This window comes from Lissotriton helveticus, chromosome 1_1 (genome assembly GCF_964261635.1).
Source record: "Lissotriton helveticus chromosome 1_1, aLisHel1.1, whole genome shotgun sequence".
Lineage (NCBI taxonomy): Eukaryota > Metazoa > Chordata > Amphibia > Caudata > Salamandridae > Lissotriton > Lissotriton helveticus.
Genome location: NC_136057.1, coordinates 526,593,940 through 526,609,091, shown reverse-complemented (window position 1 = coordinate 526,609,091; position 15,152 = coordinate 526,593,940). Strand labels below are relative to the sequence as shown.

General features: G+C 44.5%; 1 protein-coding gene across 1 annotated transcript in view; it reads left to right on the top strand.

Annotated features, from left to right (window-relative positions):
• The window catches only part of VWF (von Willebrand factor), a 1,169,185-nt gene that overhangs the window by 302,252 nt on the left and 851,781 nt on the right, over positions 1-15,152 (top strand). The window contains exon 17 of the mRNA XM_078673989.1: positions 9,424-9,515. Within this exon, the coding sequence (XP_078530115.1) occupies positions 9,424-9,515 (92 nt within the window). The remainder of the gene's footprint in view (positions 1-9,423; positions 9,516-15,152) is intronic.

Sequence of the window (15,152 nt, the reverse complement as noted above, 5' to 3'; positions counted from 1 at the left end):
GGATAATGCAGGAAGCTTATTGCATGGTTGGACAGGAGGGAGTGTGCGGCCCGGGTGGTACCCGAGCTACACGGAAAAGACACTTCCCCAATAACTGACCTGCAGAAAATAGCTAACCAGTTTGTAAAATATCATCAAACAGTGTACCGCACGACTGGCAGATACACACACGAAGACAACAGTGAATTGATTAGGGATATCAGGCTCCCAGTCCTCTCAGAGGAAAATAACGAATCTCTTGAGTCATCTCTCACAGACGATGAGGTGGCGCAGGCAATGTGAGGGTGAATTCGGGAAAGGCATCAGGTCCCAATGGCATTCCAAATGAAATGTACAAATTGAGACCAGACAAGATAGTTCCATACCTCCTTTCGATGTTCTTGGAGAGCAGAGACAACAGAATGCTCCCATTTGACCAACGAGTAGCAGATATTGTAGTCATTCACAAGGAGGGTAAACCCAAGACCAGCTGCGCGTTCTATAGACCCATATCGCTGCTGAATGCAGAACCTAAGATTCTAGCTAAATTATCAGCTAAACCCTTGATTAAAGTAATCAACACATTAGTCCACCCTGACCAATCAGGCTTCATGCCACACCGAAATACCGCTCTCAATTTACGTTGCCTACATGGGGTTCTGGGCAGAGTACCGACTATGCTAGAATGTGCCATACTGGTATCCCTGGATGCCACTGTGGCATTCGGTATGGTCGAATGGCCCTACTTCTTTGCCGTATTAGACAAACTGGGTTTTGGGCCCAAATTTAAGAGTTGAGTCCATCTGCTGTACTCTAGTCCCATGGCCCAGGTCGTTGTGAACGACTGCAACTCACCAGCTATCCAGCTGAGCTGTGGCATGCGCCAGGGTTGCCCTTTGTCTCCACTCCTATTGGCATTGGCTTTGGAGCCCCTGGCGTCATGGATCTATAGAGGTCAAGTGATTCGCGGGATGCGGTGGTCGCCGGGTTGGGAAGATAAGATATCGCTATATGCAGATGATATTTTGTTGTACCTGACCTCCCCAAGGGCCTCCTTGATTGGCTTCCTGGACATTCTCGCGGTGTATGGGAGATTCTCTGGATTCAGCATTAACTGGTTGAAGTCCGTGGTGTATGTCATACAGGGAGCACTGCCTAACCTTCCAAGGGGTTGCCTAATTCAAATAGTGTCAGGCGGTTTTCGCTATCTCGGCATTTTCATCACGCTGAATGCGGAGCTCCGCTTTTCTCGCAACCTGGGGCCACGGATACGGAGGTTCAAGAGTGATGTCAAGCGCTGGAAGTCCCTACCCCTTTCATTGTTAGGTAAAGCAGTCTTCTTTAAAATGATGGCCCTGCCACACGTCCTATATGCCGTCCAGAATTTAATGGACCCAGTTCCCCCTTCTTATTTCAAAGAAATAGAGAATCTTCAAAGAGATCTCCTGTGGGACAATAAACCCTGCATAGCCCTAACTAAATTGACCCTCAATTGGTATGATGGGGGCATTAGCCTTCCAGACGTTAAAAAATACTAGTGGGCATCACTTTTGGCAGCCATCAACCATGGGATCTATGGTCGACCGGATGATCCTGGGTATGCCATGGATAAATGGCTGCTTTCTGGGGGTGAATATACCAGAGCGCTCTACGCCAAGCCCCGCTGGTACCCTCTCACAGGATCTACTGCACATTCAGTTCATATTTGGCATGTGGCTAACAAGCAACTGGGATGGGATTGCAGACGTACCCTGGCAACTCCACTGTGGAACTCTGAGAAGCTGGGAAGCCTCCGGCAATGCAAGGGATTTCATAAAAGGGACCTGATTGGACTCTCATGGATCAAGGACATTTGGGGTAAGGAGACTATTTGTCCCTTTGCCTCCCTCCAACAGCAATACCGTCTAGCAGATACTGAATATTTACGGTATCTCTGAGTCCGACCTGCCCTACTCACACACGTCACAAACAAATCCACACTACCAGAGGCTTCTCCACTGGAGGATAGGATACTCGATGGCCACCTCCCGGAGAAAACCGTTTCCCTGATTTATAAAAAGCTGATTAATAACATGGAAGATCCCTTGCAATAGCTGAAGGAGAAATGGGTTAGCGACGGCGTAGAACTAGATGAGGAAGATTGGGAGGAGGCGGTCTCCTCCCCAAGAAAGGTGGCGGGCGATCCAGGCAAGACTACGACTGGTACAGCTCAAAATTCTACACAGGATTTATTATACAGGGCCGAGCTTGGTTTGTATGGGTAGAGCCGAAACGGGGGAGTGTAGGCGTGGGTGCGGGGAGATTGGCACTTTCATGCACATCATATGGGACTGTATATGCATACAGTCCTATTGGCAAGCCATACATCGGGCTTTACGAGAGGTTCTGAATATCGACATGCAGTCAGAGGCCCGCAGATGCCTCCTAAATTTCTGGGAACCTACGGACCTCACCTCCTATACTACACTGTGGGCTACTCTAGCTTTAATGATTGTGAAAAGAGACATTGCGCAGCACTGGGGGCACATCAGCCACCTACACTGAGACAGTGGGAGAAGGGCCTAGACTGGTGCATGTTTAGGGAGAAATCGGTCTATGTGGCAAGAGGATGCCCTGGAAAATTGAATAAAGTGTGGGGGTCATGGAATCGGTAAACATCACTTACAACGAAACTTTTACAACGCACTACCATTACAACACGGTCATTACAACGCAAACTATTACAACGCATTGCGCTGGGGGGCGCTCTAGGATAGGGAATACGTTTAATTTACTATCCAACACCTTCTCTAGTGTCCACGGGGACTGGAGTTGGAATAGTAAATTAAACTATTCACTATCCAGCACCCAAAAGCGCTATGCGTTGTAATGGTATGCGATGTAAAAACAGCGTTGTAAAGGCAGGCGTTGTAATAGCCTGCGTTGTAACGTCATACATCCCATGGAATCATTACAGAGGGGATATCTGTATTCCACCAGGACACGGAAACTCTTGAAACCCTTTAAAATACTCTAATTTGTATACTGTGATTTGATTCATTGTGTCTCATATTGCAATCTTGAACATTGTATTGTTCCTTGCTCGTGATTGTAAATGGTGGATTTGTTGGTGATGTTTAATAAAAAGTTTTAATAATAAAAAAATGTATAAAACCTCAATTAAAAAAAGATTAATAGATAAATATAATAATTAATTTATTATAAATACATTTCTTCCCACCCTATTCCCCTACAGAGCTAAAAAAAATGCTAATTTTAATTAAAATAAAATTAATAATGACTGAAAATGTAACACATATATTAAAAAACATAAACAATACTTATACAAAAAAACATAACATATTTAAAATATATATTACAATACATAACACAAATTAAAAAATCAATAGTTTAAACTACTATATTTTTTCAAACGATATTAATGACTTTAAAATCGATATTTCTTACCTTAAAGTCAATATTCTTGACCACGATATTCTTGCTGTCGATATTTCTGTCACAATATTTAAAACTCTATATTAGTCGACATTAAAAACTCGATATTTTGACTAAATACCATGACCAGGAGGGCAAAAATGATCAAATTTGTCATTATGACCAGGAGGGTAAACATGATAAAATCTGCCAATATGACTAGGAGGGCAAAAATGATAACATTTCCTATTATGACCAGGTGGGCAAGTTAAGGGAGGAGAGATGATATCATTATAGTCTTATGCTCTGATTGTGATGAACAGACAGAGGGAGTCGGATCACTGGCCTTTCATGTGTTCCCTACAGGGCCTATTGTAGTTTTCTCTATGTTAGCCTGACTGTGCACGACACGGGCCGCATTAGCTTTGCACACGATACTACATAATCATGTTTGTTTTGTGTCACATTATATTTTCACTCAGAATCTACAGTTGTTTTCTAGTTCTGTTCTTTCCTTGGATTAAGTCTGAACAGCAGACAAGGTCAAACAACAATGTCCTTGTTATAATGTTCAGGTCAGGCACTCTCACCTAGACACAACACAGAAATGCAGCTGTTGCTTATGAACATGTGAACCTTGTCATATAGGTCTGTACATTACTGTAACAAACAGAGAGATCGATTTTTCCTAAGTGAAGATCTCAGCAGTATTTGAGTGTAAACAACATTTACCACGTAACTTTTTCCCCGCAGGGAATCACAACGCGGTCGTTACAACGACCTAGTTGTGATTCTGCATACCATTACTCCGCAAGTCGGAACAATAACTTGCGGAGGGGGGAAGTGTCGGATTTAAAATCCAACACATTCCATAGTGTCCGCTCAGACTGGAGTTGGAATAGTAAATTATAATATTCCAACATCCAGCGCCCCCCCTCCGCAAGTCGTTGTTCAGACTTGCGGAGTAATGGTATGCGGAATCACAACGCGGTCATTGTCGATAAAAAGACTGCGGGATAATGACACACATTTGAATATGAGATGTAATACATCCATCTGTGTATGCTAAGGTACAGGGTCCGCAATAAAACTCTGAGATCTTTGCTGAATAATCAGTTTTGCTTCTGTAGAAAGGGAGAGGAGTTAGGATATATTGTTTCATAATATACGGTTTGACAATGCTGATGTTTTTTTTGCTAGGCAGTTGTTTTCTAATTGTGACATGTATACTGCATTTCAGAACACAATAGTTTAAGAAAACAAACTTCATTCATGTTTCTTTCATATCTTTTGTGGACGAGTACAAGTGTGTGAGTGAAAGGGGGTGTCCTGCCAACGCAATCCCTGAGAGGGTCCGGAGTGTTGGTTCTGGGGTGTTCCTCTGGTTATGAGCAGGAGGGCAGGTGAGACATTATAGCTAGCCGGACCTAGGCCCATGATACTGAGGTGGTATGGTGACTCAGTCTCTAACTGCTGATGTTCTTTGGACCCAAGCATAGTTCTGTTCCTAAGAAGAATCCCGGCAACAGGTCATTGCCTATAACTTTGTTGTACCACCAAATAAAGGCTTTTTGATTAGATTTTCCATACTGGCGGAAGACATGGCAATTCCATCATGAAAATGGACACTACCACCCTCCTCTATACTTTCATTACAGAGCTTAAAGAACCAAGGGGGATGATTTAGATTTTAAGATTGACCTGCCATCTTCAGTTTGAAACTTGCTATCCACCCATACCTGAAGACGCAGCTAACTACATTTTTGTCAAGTTTCCTCGAGTCATGTGTGGCACTTTCAGTCATTCTTGACTTTGAAACCAGTAGCCTATTGTATTGTAGGTCATGTAGATTCCCTTCTAAGGTTGGCAATAAGGGTTCAAAATGCAGCATGCATGCACTGCCGGCTGAGAAGCCAGGACTGGCAGGGAGTGTCATGCCAGAACTAGTTTACCTTGACGGATATGATTAGAGTTGACATTCATTGCTAGAACTGCATAAATACCCACAGCCTGTTTGCAAAAACGAAGAAAAGACTTTGATGGTAACTGCTCATCATCAGCACCAGCAACCGCCGTAAACAGGAAGGTGCATTGTGGAATGCATTCATGCATGCTTAGTTTGCAAAAAATACTGAATAACAAATTGAGTAAAAGGTGCATATATCTAAACGTCACAGTGATAATATCTATCCATAAGATTGAGAGGTTAGAGTGGGAGAGAATGAGGTTGAGGATCAAACCTCCAGCCTGAGGCTCCCATGAATTTCTGAGGTCAGTTGGTTGAGCCATGCACTCATGGGGCCAGGTGATGCTTGCCGGCCTCACAGAGCACGGCTGTGCCATGTCAATGTTAGTGTGGGCCATGTTGAAGCCTGGCACAATAAAAACAACATAGCAGTTACAAACACATTTTATCTCACACAAACAGATCCGCTGGTGGAACCTACAGTTCACCAGCATTTAGACTTTTGGGTATATGCCCGGTGGAAAATTTCAAGGTAGTTTCCACTGATAAAAGTAACAACGAAGAACAATAGTCAACAGGAACCTGTTCTAGCATGTGACTGGAATGTCCTACGTAGGAGATCAAGACAAGTCCAAATCAGTGTATACAGCAACAGGGTGCAGTAGAAACAATATCTAACTGGAATATTGTCCAGGGTTCATGTAGCTGCAAATCGATTGTACCATCACACGAAAGTAAACACAATGGAAATGTGACAGAGTATTTGTGCTCACTTCATACAATAGTACAGTGTCAGGGCCCGGAACAAACAACCACATGTATCATAATTGCACAGATCACTAATAATATTTGTGAGGTAAGCACACTCAATCAATCAATCAATCAATCAGGTGTTTGTTAAGTGTGACTACTCACCCGTAAGGGTCTCAAGGCACTGGGGGATGGGGGGGTTGCAGGTTTCAGTCCATCAAGGAGGGGGTCTGTCGAAGAGACAGGTTTTGAGGTTTCTTCCGAAGATGGGGAGCGATGTTATCTGTCTGAGGTGGGGCGGAAGGTCGTTCCGGGCTCTGGCCGCACGGAAGGAGAAGGAGCGGCCTCCCGATCTGGTCTTTCTGTTGCAGGGGACCACGGTGTAGGAGACTGGGCTGATTGTAGGGTCCTTTGGGGTGCGTGGAATTTGAGTCGGCTGTTCAGGTATGCCAGTCCGGTGTCGTGGAGGTCCTTGTGAGCGTGGGTTAGCATCTTGAAGGTGACTCTAGCTTCAATGGTGAGCCAGTGGAGTGTGCACAGGTGCTGGGAGATGTGGCAGTGCCTTGGCAGGTTGAGGGCCAGTCTTGCGGCGGCGTTTTGGATGTTCTGTAGCTTGCGGGTGAAGTTTTTGTTTATTCCGGCTTAGAGTGCATTGCCGTAGTCGAGCCTGCTGGTGACCAGGGCGTGAGTGGCAGTCTTTCTGTGTTCAAGGGGAATCCATTTGAAGGTCTTACGTAGGAGGTGGAGGGTGTGGAAGCAGGAGGATGAAACGGAGTTGATCTGGCGGTCCATTTTTAGCTCTGATTCCAGGATAATTCCTAGGTTGCCTGCGTGGTCCATGGGAGCGGGCGGGCTTCAGAGAGCGGGGGCCACCAGGTGTTGTTCCAGCCATCGGGGTTTGGGCCCATGGTGAGTACTTCCATTTTGTTGGTGTTTAGTTGTAGGCAGCTGTTTTTCATCCATTTGGGGACGGCTTCCATGCCTTCTCGAAAGTTGTGTCTGGCGATATTGGGTTCGTTAGATAGTGAGAGGATGAGTTGGGTGTCGTCTGCGTATGACACAATGTTGAGTCCATAGGTTCTGGCGATGGGGGTGAGCGGAGCCATGTAGACGTTGAAAAGCGCAGTGCTGAGTTAGGACCCCTGGGGGACTCCGCAGGTGGTATGTGTAGGGTCCAAGAGGAAAGGGGGGAGTACGACCCACTGCGCTCTGCCAGAGAGGAAGGAGCAGATCCAGTCTAGGGCCTTGTCTTGGATCCCTGCGTCGTGGAGTCTGCGTATTAGGGTGCAGTAAGAGACTTTGTCGAACGCCGCTGAGAGGTTGAGGAGGATGAGGGCTGCTACATGTCCTTTGTCCAGTAAGGTACGGATGTCATCTGTTGTGGCGAGGAGATCTGGTTCCGTACTGTGGTTTTTTCTGCAACCGGATTGGGAGGAGTCGAGGTTGTTGTACTCTTCGATGAATGTGGCGAGTTGGCTGTTGATGACTTTCTCTTTCACTTTTGCTGGGAACGGGAGCTGGGAAATGGGTCTGTAGTTTTTGAGGTTGGTGCGGTCCGCCGAGGGTTTCTTCAGGAGGGGGTGCCTGCCATGTTGTCCATGGAACTGCTGGGGGAGTGGGGGGTGGGTGCACCCCCACCCCCTCCGGAGTCCTTGGGGGCCCGCAATGGACCCCCATAGCAGACTCCGCATGCCTTTCCGTGGGGGCGTTGCCGACATGGAAAGGCATTGCTAAGTGCCCATCCTAATATGGCTGGCGGTAGACACCGCCACCATATAAACCCTTTTCCGCCCCGGTCGCAAGGCGACCAGGGCGGACAAGCGGCGGACGGTCTTTCCGTCCGCCGCAGACCCCTCAGCCATACTAATATGGCGGGGGGTCATTCTGGCACGGATGGCGGGCGGATCGCCCCCGCCAGGCCAGACGATCCGCCCGCCATTCTAATGGGCCCCTAAGTATCAAAAATCAAATTAATTTGAGACCAAACTTGTTAAAAATAAAGTATAGACAGATGGACAAGGAAATAGCATGTGGAATATGTCAGCTTTTGATGTCATACACGTCCAGCATGTATCTGGTATAGTTGGAAACCTTTTGTTTAAAGTAGCTGGGGTGTTAGTAGGAGTCTATTATAGACAAAGAACAATGTTTGTGTTGTGTTAGCTGCCCTGGAAGACCTGCGTAACTTGGTCCATATGTGGTTCCAGAGGGATATTGGCCAGTCAATTGTGAAATCTCATTCCCATGCCTCTTCTGTTTTGGATTTTTTTCTGATATCAGCGACATCTTATAAATATCCATAAATACTGGATGCTTTGGGTGTGGTTTTTAATAAAATATGGAGTCTTTGTGGATAAAGGAGGTAGGTAGGCTGAATGAGTGGCTAAGTGTATTAAAAGAAATTAAATTTGAATGTGATAATAGCTGACGAATAGCTCTCTTCTGTTAAGGTTTTTGATATCACCCACTGACGAGACCTTAAACACCACCTGATGCATTTAATGTGTAGTCATCGTATGTAGAACATTTGAGGTGTTAAATGAAGAATCGACCACATGACTCATGTGTTAAAACCAAAATACTTATTGCGTAATCAATTTCAAACTACGGTTAAATGTTTTGTGGATGTCTAGCAAATCATTTTCGAAAGTCCTAGGTTGAACGGGATTTTTTGTCCATACCTTAGTATACTGACTGGGGGTTCCCTACATGTTATCAACCAATGTGTGCAGATGCACGCACAATGCCCACTAGAATCTGGGGCTCTTAAACATTGCCTCTGCAGCTACAAATGAAGGTGCCATTCCTATATTATGGATTGGGCTAGATTGAGCTACTTACATTTTTACACGTTAGGAAATAGTTGCCACATTGGTTGGACGATAGAAATATTATTTTCGAATGTTAAATGATAGATTTTTTTTTTTAATGCATTTAGGGGTTTGACTTGCTACCAATACGCAATTTACATAGGTGTTATTTGGAAGGGGCGTGTTTTGAGCGTCCCTTCCAAATACCGAATCGGTATGGTATGTATTACTGTTTTGCTGCAGAATTCCGGTCGCAAAACAATACTTTATCACCAGTTAAAAGAGGTGTTAACTATTTGTACATGAATATGTTAAAAAAATATTTTTTCGGAGCAGACAGGTGTCCAGGGTCTGTGCTTCTCAATATGTAATTTTTAAAGTTATGTTTTCAGCCTATTCATAGTAAATTGATGCGGTTGCCTTCTGATTTATAGAGACACTTCACAATAATTGAAATGAATGTCATGCGTGCTCTTAATGAGCTGAATGCTTTTGTCGTTTTAGCTATTGTGAGAACGGCCTGATGCACTGCAGCTCGAACGACGTTCCCGGCTCCTATTTCCCAGATGCATTCTTTGATCAGCCATCTCATAGAGGTCAGTGCAGCCTGTAAACGTAAGCATGTAAAAGAAAAATGTCAATTTGTCAAATACAACTCCTAATCAAATGCTATATGAATATGGCACGACCAACAGTGCTATGTATCAGAACGGTTGTACCTCAACTCAGCATTATTCCAGTTTTTACAGATGATTTCATGACAAGCAGCATTTATTTATTGGAGATTCTACAAAATGCGAGGATGAAATGCATTTTGTTCTGATTAACATAGCTAGTCTATGCTTCGAAATATGCAGCCACAAGTTGCTAAGGATTCACAAAAAGAAGAAAGGTTGAGAGGTATCGTCACAAACTACACTCGTTTGTAACTTACCCTGCGTATTTGCAATACATACATGTGGAGTAGACAGAAAAACGCCACGCTTAAAGGTTTGTTGATTCACAACACAAGATCTAATTATACCCTCCTGTTTACCTTAGCATTGCCTCTATTACATCCTCGTATAAGGAATGAATTTACCTGAAATAGATGGAAATATATTATTTTACTTTTTTATAATTTTCTAACAAGAGAACACTTTCTGACCTGTTGTATAACACATTCCTGTCTGCTCATTTTTTTGTGAGATTCACACATTTCCCTATGCACATTTCACAATGTGCACAATTCATACATTAAACAAACTCAAATGTTTGCAAATAATCAAAGCATTAACGTGTTATTATTCATTTTTTATGCTAAAGATAACTAGTTTGTATGTCTGGCCCATTGCATCTAGTACATTACAGGATGTTCAGACAATTATCTGATAACCAACGTGGTGAGGATCCAAGAATATTAGAAGCCCAATATGCTATACCATCATCATCGTCTTTATTTCGGATTCAAAGAATCCATAAAAGCAACACAATGACAAGGACAAAAAAAATCATTAATAACAACTAAGAAGAAAACTTTCATACAAATAATTAAAAGCCTAGGCGCGTTTGTTTTTAAACCTGTATGTTAGACCTAGCACCATTGGCGTGGGTCTCCCTTCCATTTTTTCTGTTGCCTCGTGCTTTTGCTGGTGTTAGATGCCTTGGGCACTGTGCCACTGCTATTCAGAGCCACAGTGCAAGTGCTCCCTATTGGAAATTGATGTATTGATCAGTGGTTCCATGTTTGGCTATTTGGTTTACTTGTCAGACCCTAGTCTAGTGCACTGAGTGTGCCCAGGGCGTGTAAATCTAAATGCTGCTGGTGGGCTTGCAGCACTGGTTGTGCCACCCACAGAAGCAGCCTTGTAAAATGTGTCTAAGGTCTGCCATTGCAGAGCCTGCATGCAGTCTGGGGCTGTCATGCTGACTGGGCAAGTGCACCCACTTTCCAGTCCCTAAACCTTCCCTTTTCTTCATATCAGTCACCCCTGTGGTAGGCCCAAGGGCAGGGTGCATTGTAAGTATAAGGTAGGACAAGCCCGGATGTGTGTGGCATGTCCTAATAGTAAATTACAGCCATTTTCGTTTTTCACTATTGCAAGGGGACCTGTTCTCCATATGCCTGAATGGGCTGTTAGAGATATTACATGTTATAATCCTAACTGTCGCAGAGAACATGGTAGAAATTTGAGTTTAGTATGACTGGATTCAGAATAATAAAATACATCTTTTAGTAAAGTTTATTTTAACCCTATCCATGCTGCCTGGTGCTGCCGTCGGCCAATGGCCGACGCGGCTCCACCCCTTTTGCGGAAGTGCCGCACTCCCGCAAAACCGGCGGCGCAGCCAACGGGTTAATATTCTGTGCTTGCAAATACCACTTTTAGAAAGTAGGTATTTGCTTGTCTAACCATTTAAACCTGCCTCTGCTAGGTTGTGTATTCCTATGTCTGAGTTTGTGAGTGACAGGGCTGATGGATTCCAGGAGACTGGCTGAGTCACCCAGGGGTGAATAGAGAGATCTGCATCTAGATGGGAGGAAGGAGTTGCACCTGGACATTGAATAGGGCAGTGCCTGCCTCCCACAATGCTGGCTCCACCCCCTGGGGAGCGGCTGATGGCCCTGCCCTTCACACTCAAAGAAGAGAAGGAGCCCTGTAAACAAAGTGCTCCAGGACTGTACTTGCCTTCCACAATGCTGGCTCCACGTCCTGTGGGGCGTCTGATGTTTCTGCCCTGCACTGTGAAAGGAAAGGAGAAGTCTGGTAAACAGAGTGCTTCAGAACTGGTTTGGACTGGGCAAAGGCCCCTCTCCCCTCAGAGAACAAAAGATTTTGGGGTATAAATATTGGGACCCTGATCCCATGAAATTAGGTCACTTCAGACTACAAGAAGAAACCTTTACTGAGGAAAGGAACCTGAAGAAACTGAGGAGAGACTATTCCCAAGCTGAAGTGCTGCTTGGAGGATTGGCCTGCAGTGGTTGCCTTACTGCCAAAGGAAGGAGAAAGGAACTTTGTGTACTTTGCTTTCAACTTGTGAAGGATCTCCAAGGGCTTGGAAAAGTGCTTGCCTCCTGCTGAAGTCTCAGGGACAACAGACTTCACCCCCAAGCTCCCCAGAGTTCTTCTGGAAGTGCCTGCTGCTGTTTTGGGCCTTCTGAGGAACTGTGTGTCGCAAGGAGCTGGAAGCGCGACTCAACGAGAAGAAGTGTGTCGCTGTGCCTGCCATCGCAACTCCGAAGGAGGGTGTCGCCGCTGTAGTTGTCGCACTGCACCGCATCAGGAGAAGAATCTCGCAACGAGGTCGGAGCGTGTCGCCGTCGCTGTGCCTGCGCCCCAACTCCGAAGGAGGGTGTCACCGCTGGAACGGTCACACTGCACCGCATCGATCAAGAGCACCTCGCATCCCCGAGAAGCGCGCCGCCGTCGGAGCTGCTGCCTTCGCATCTTGGATGTTGTAGTTGTCCCATTGAGCGGAAGCTTCACGCGTCGTGGGAGTAGAGTGTCGCCGCTGGAGCTGTTGCCGTCGCATCGTAAGGGTGTAGCCGCTGGAGTCCACGCATCGAAACGAAGACTTCTCGCATCCCCGAGAAGCGTGCCGCATCTGGAAGATCTTCACGTCTTTATTTCTTTGTATCTGAACTTTGCCGCATTTCCCATCGCTGCGACATTGCTTGTCGTGGAAGCGCAACGCAACTTAAGGTACTTTGACGCAGAGTGTCGCATCTAAGAACTGAATTGAACTAAGCTTAAATCTACCATGTTAAAGTAATCATAGTGTGTATTTTTGTCGTTTATGGTCTTGTGATAACTCTATATAAAGTGTACTTATATTTTATATAAAACCTGTGTGGTGTCCATTTGTAGTGTTGTCACTGGGTTATTGTATGTGGTCACAACTGCTTAACTTACACCGCCTCTGAAATAAGCCTTGACTGCTCGCGCCACGCAACCCAGAGGGTGAGCAGGGGTTATTTTAGGAGTGTAATCCCCTTACCCTGACTAGAGGAGAGGGTCCCTATTTGTCACAAGTACCTACCAGTGCCAACTAGAGACCCCCTCTAACAACGCAGTAACTAGACTGCTTAACATATCCTGATTAAATTCACTTCCGCTTTTACATAGCTACACATTTATATGGGACTCTTGATGGATATGCATTTTTACCTTTATGTGTGTGTTATATGAATAAATATAATAGTACTAAAGTTTAATATATTTTATAACCATTTTAAGGATGGATCACACAGTTGCACAGTGATGCATACACACAGATCAGGACCTATGGGGCCCATTAGGCTCACCTATGGCGGAGCTGGGACCATCCGCCATAGGTGCGCCGGTCCCGTCCACCCTATTAGGATGCGCCCTCCACACTGGTGGGCACCTCCCGGGAGTTTAACATTGCGGACGTGCTTCTGGCTGCAGCACCGTACTCAATGTTAAAAACCCATGTTTTGCATTGTGATGCACAACGTGGCAGTCACAGCGCGGTGCCTGCCACCTTGGGAATTACAATGACCATAGGTACCCCCAAGTGCAGCACCCCACCCTCCCTGGGGGCCCACAATGGTCCCCCAAAGTGATTTTCCATATGCCTTTCCATGGCGGAGTCTCCGCCATGGAAAGCCATATCCCCCGCTGGCATCATAATATGGATGGCGGTGCCTGCAAGGCACCACCACCATATTGTTGTCTTTTTCTGCCCGGCTGGCAATCGTGACGATTACCGACCGGCGGAAAAGCGGCGGGCGGACTTTCCGTCTGCCTCGGTACCCCCGCCATAGTAATATGGCGGGGGTAAATGTAGTTGTGATGGCAGGCGGATCGCCATCACAACTACATTTGTAGTTGTGATGGAAATGTATACTTTTTAAAAGCTCCTTTTCAGGCATATTTAATAAAAATCCAGCTTCACAAATTAATTGGATTTTTTATAAATATGAAAAATAGGCCTTGAATGACTATTGACTTCTGAAAAAAGTTACAAATTAAAGTTTATAATCTGTACTTTTATGATATTCTGGGACCAGCTAGTGGCCTACAAGTGCAAATAACTTTTGATAGCTAGTCACTGGAGCAACATGCCAACCTTAATTGCGCATATGTTACACTTTTAAATATGAGGCACCTTACCTTATGGTTAACAGGGTGTATTTAGTGTTGACATTAATATTTGAAAGAAGGGTTAATTGAACAAGTTTGAAAGGAGGTGTTTAGCCTTATGCAGCCAGCTACACATGGTAATCTTAAAGTCAGGTTTTACAGGCCCATTCCATTATTTGATACTACAAGTGCTGCAGTCCACAGGTGGCATTTATTTTCCAGGCCCTTGGTGCATTGTCTACACCAGGTACTTGGGACTTGTAGGTAAGTTAAATATGGGAATCAGGAGTAAACCAATTTAACCATGCATAAAAGGAGAGCACAGGCATGTTACTCCTGTTCAGCAAAACAAATAGGCCAAAACTTGGGGGGGAATCATAACAAAATGGTAATCTACTACAATACCCATATATTCAGGAGGTGTAGAATGAGGCATTTTCCACAAGGTAACTACTATCCATGTGGAGAAAGAAAAACACGAGATTTTGCACCTTGGTATTAATTGTAAATATGAATATACACTAAAACCTGCATTTAGTAGATTCTGGTGTGCAGACCTATGGATATTTGGTAATCCCAAAAAAGTAATTTTACAAAATTCATATAGGTACACCAAGTACATTTTTAAAAATATGTTTAGTGAGTATAGTGTCCTTTTAGTATTCAATTATTCTGTGTATTTACCCATTTCTTTGTACATTTCTTTCTTTCTTTCTTTCTTTCTTTCTCGTATAGCATTTACTGATAAGACTAGTTATGTAGTGAAATAACTCATAGGAGCAAACAAAGAATATCTGTTAATGCTCTACTTCCAAACTGTTATGAAATCCAACAAATTTAGCTTTTTCACCAATGTACAAGAAATATATTTCAGTTAGGAATGCATAACATCTTAGTGCAGTAATGTATATTTCAGAATATATGATTTTTATCTTAGTCATGCATCACATATTGTGGCTCTCCTTTCAGTCTTGTGCCGAAACATGCAAACCAAGGGGCTTATTTACAAGTGCCTTACACTTTTGTGCCTCAGTTGAGTCACTTTTTGTGACGCAGTGGCGGCATAAACAATGCGCCAGGTTGCGCCCTATTTACAAAGTGACGCATCCCGGCAGATGTGTCACCTTGCAAACCTCTGCACCA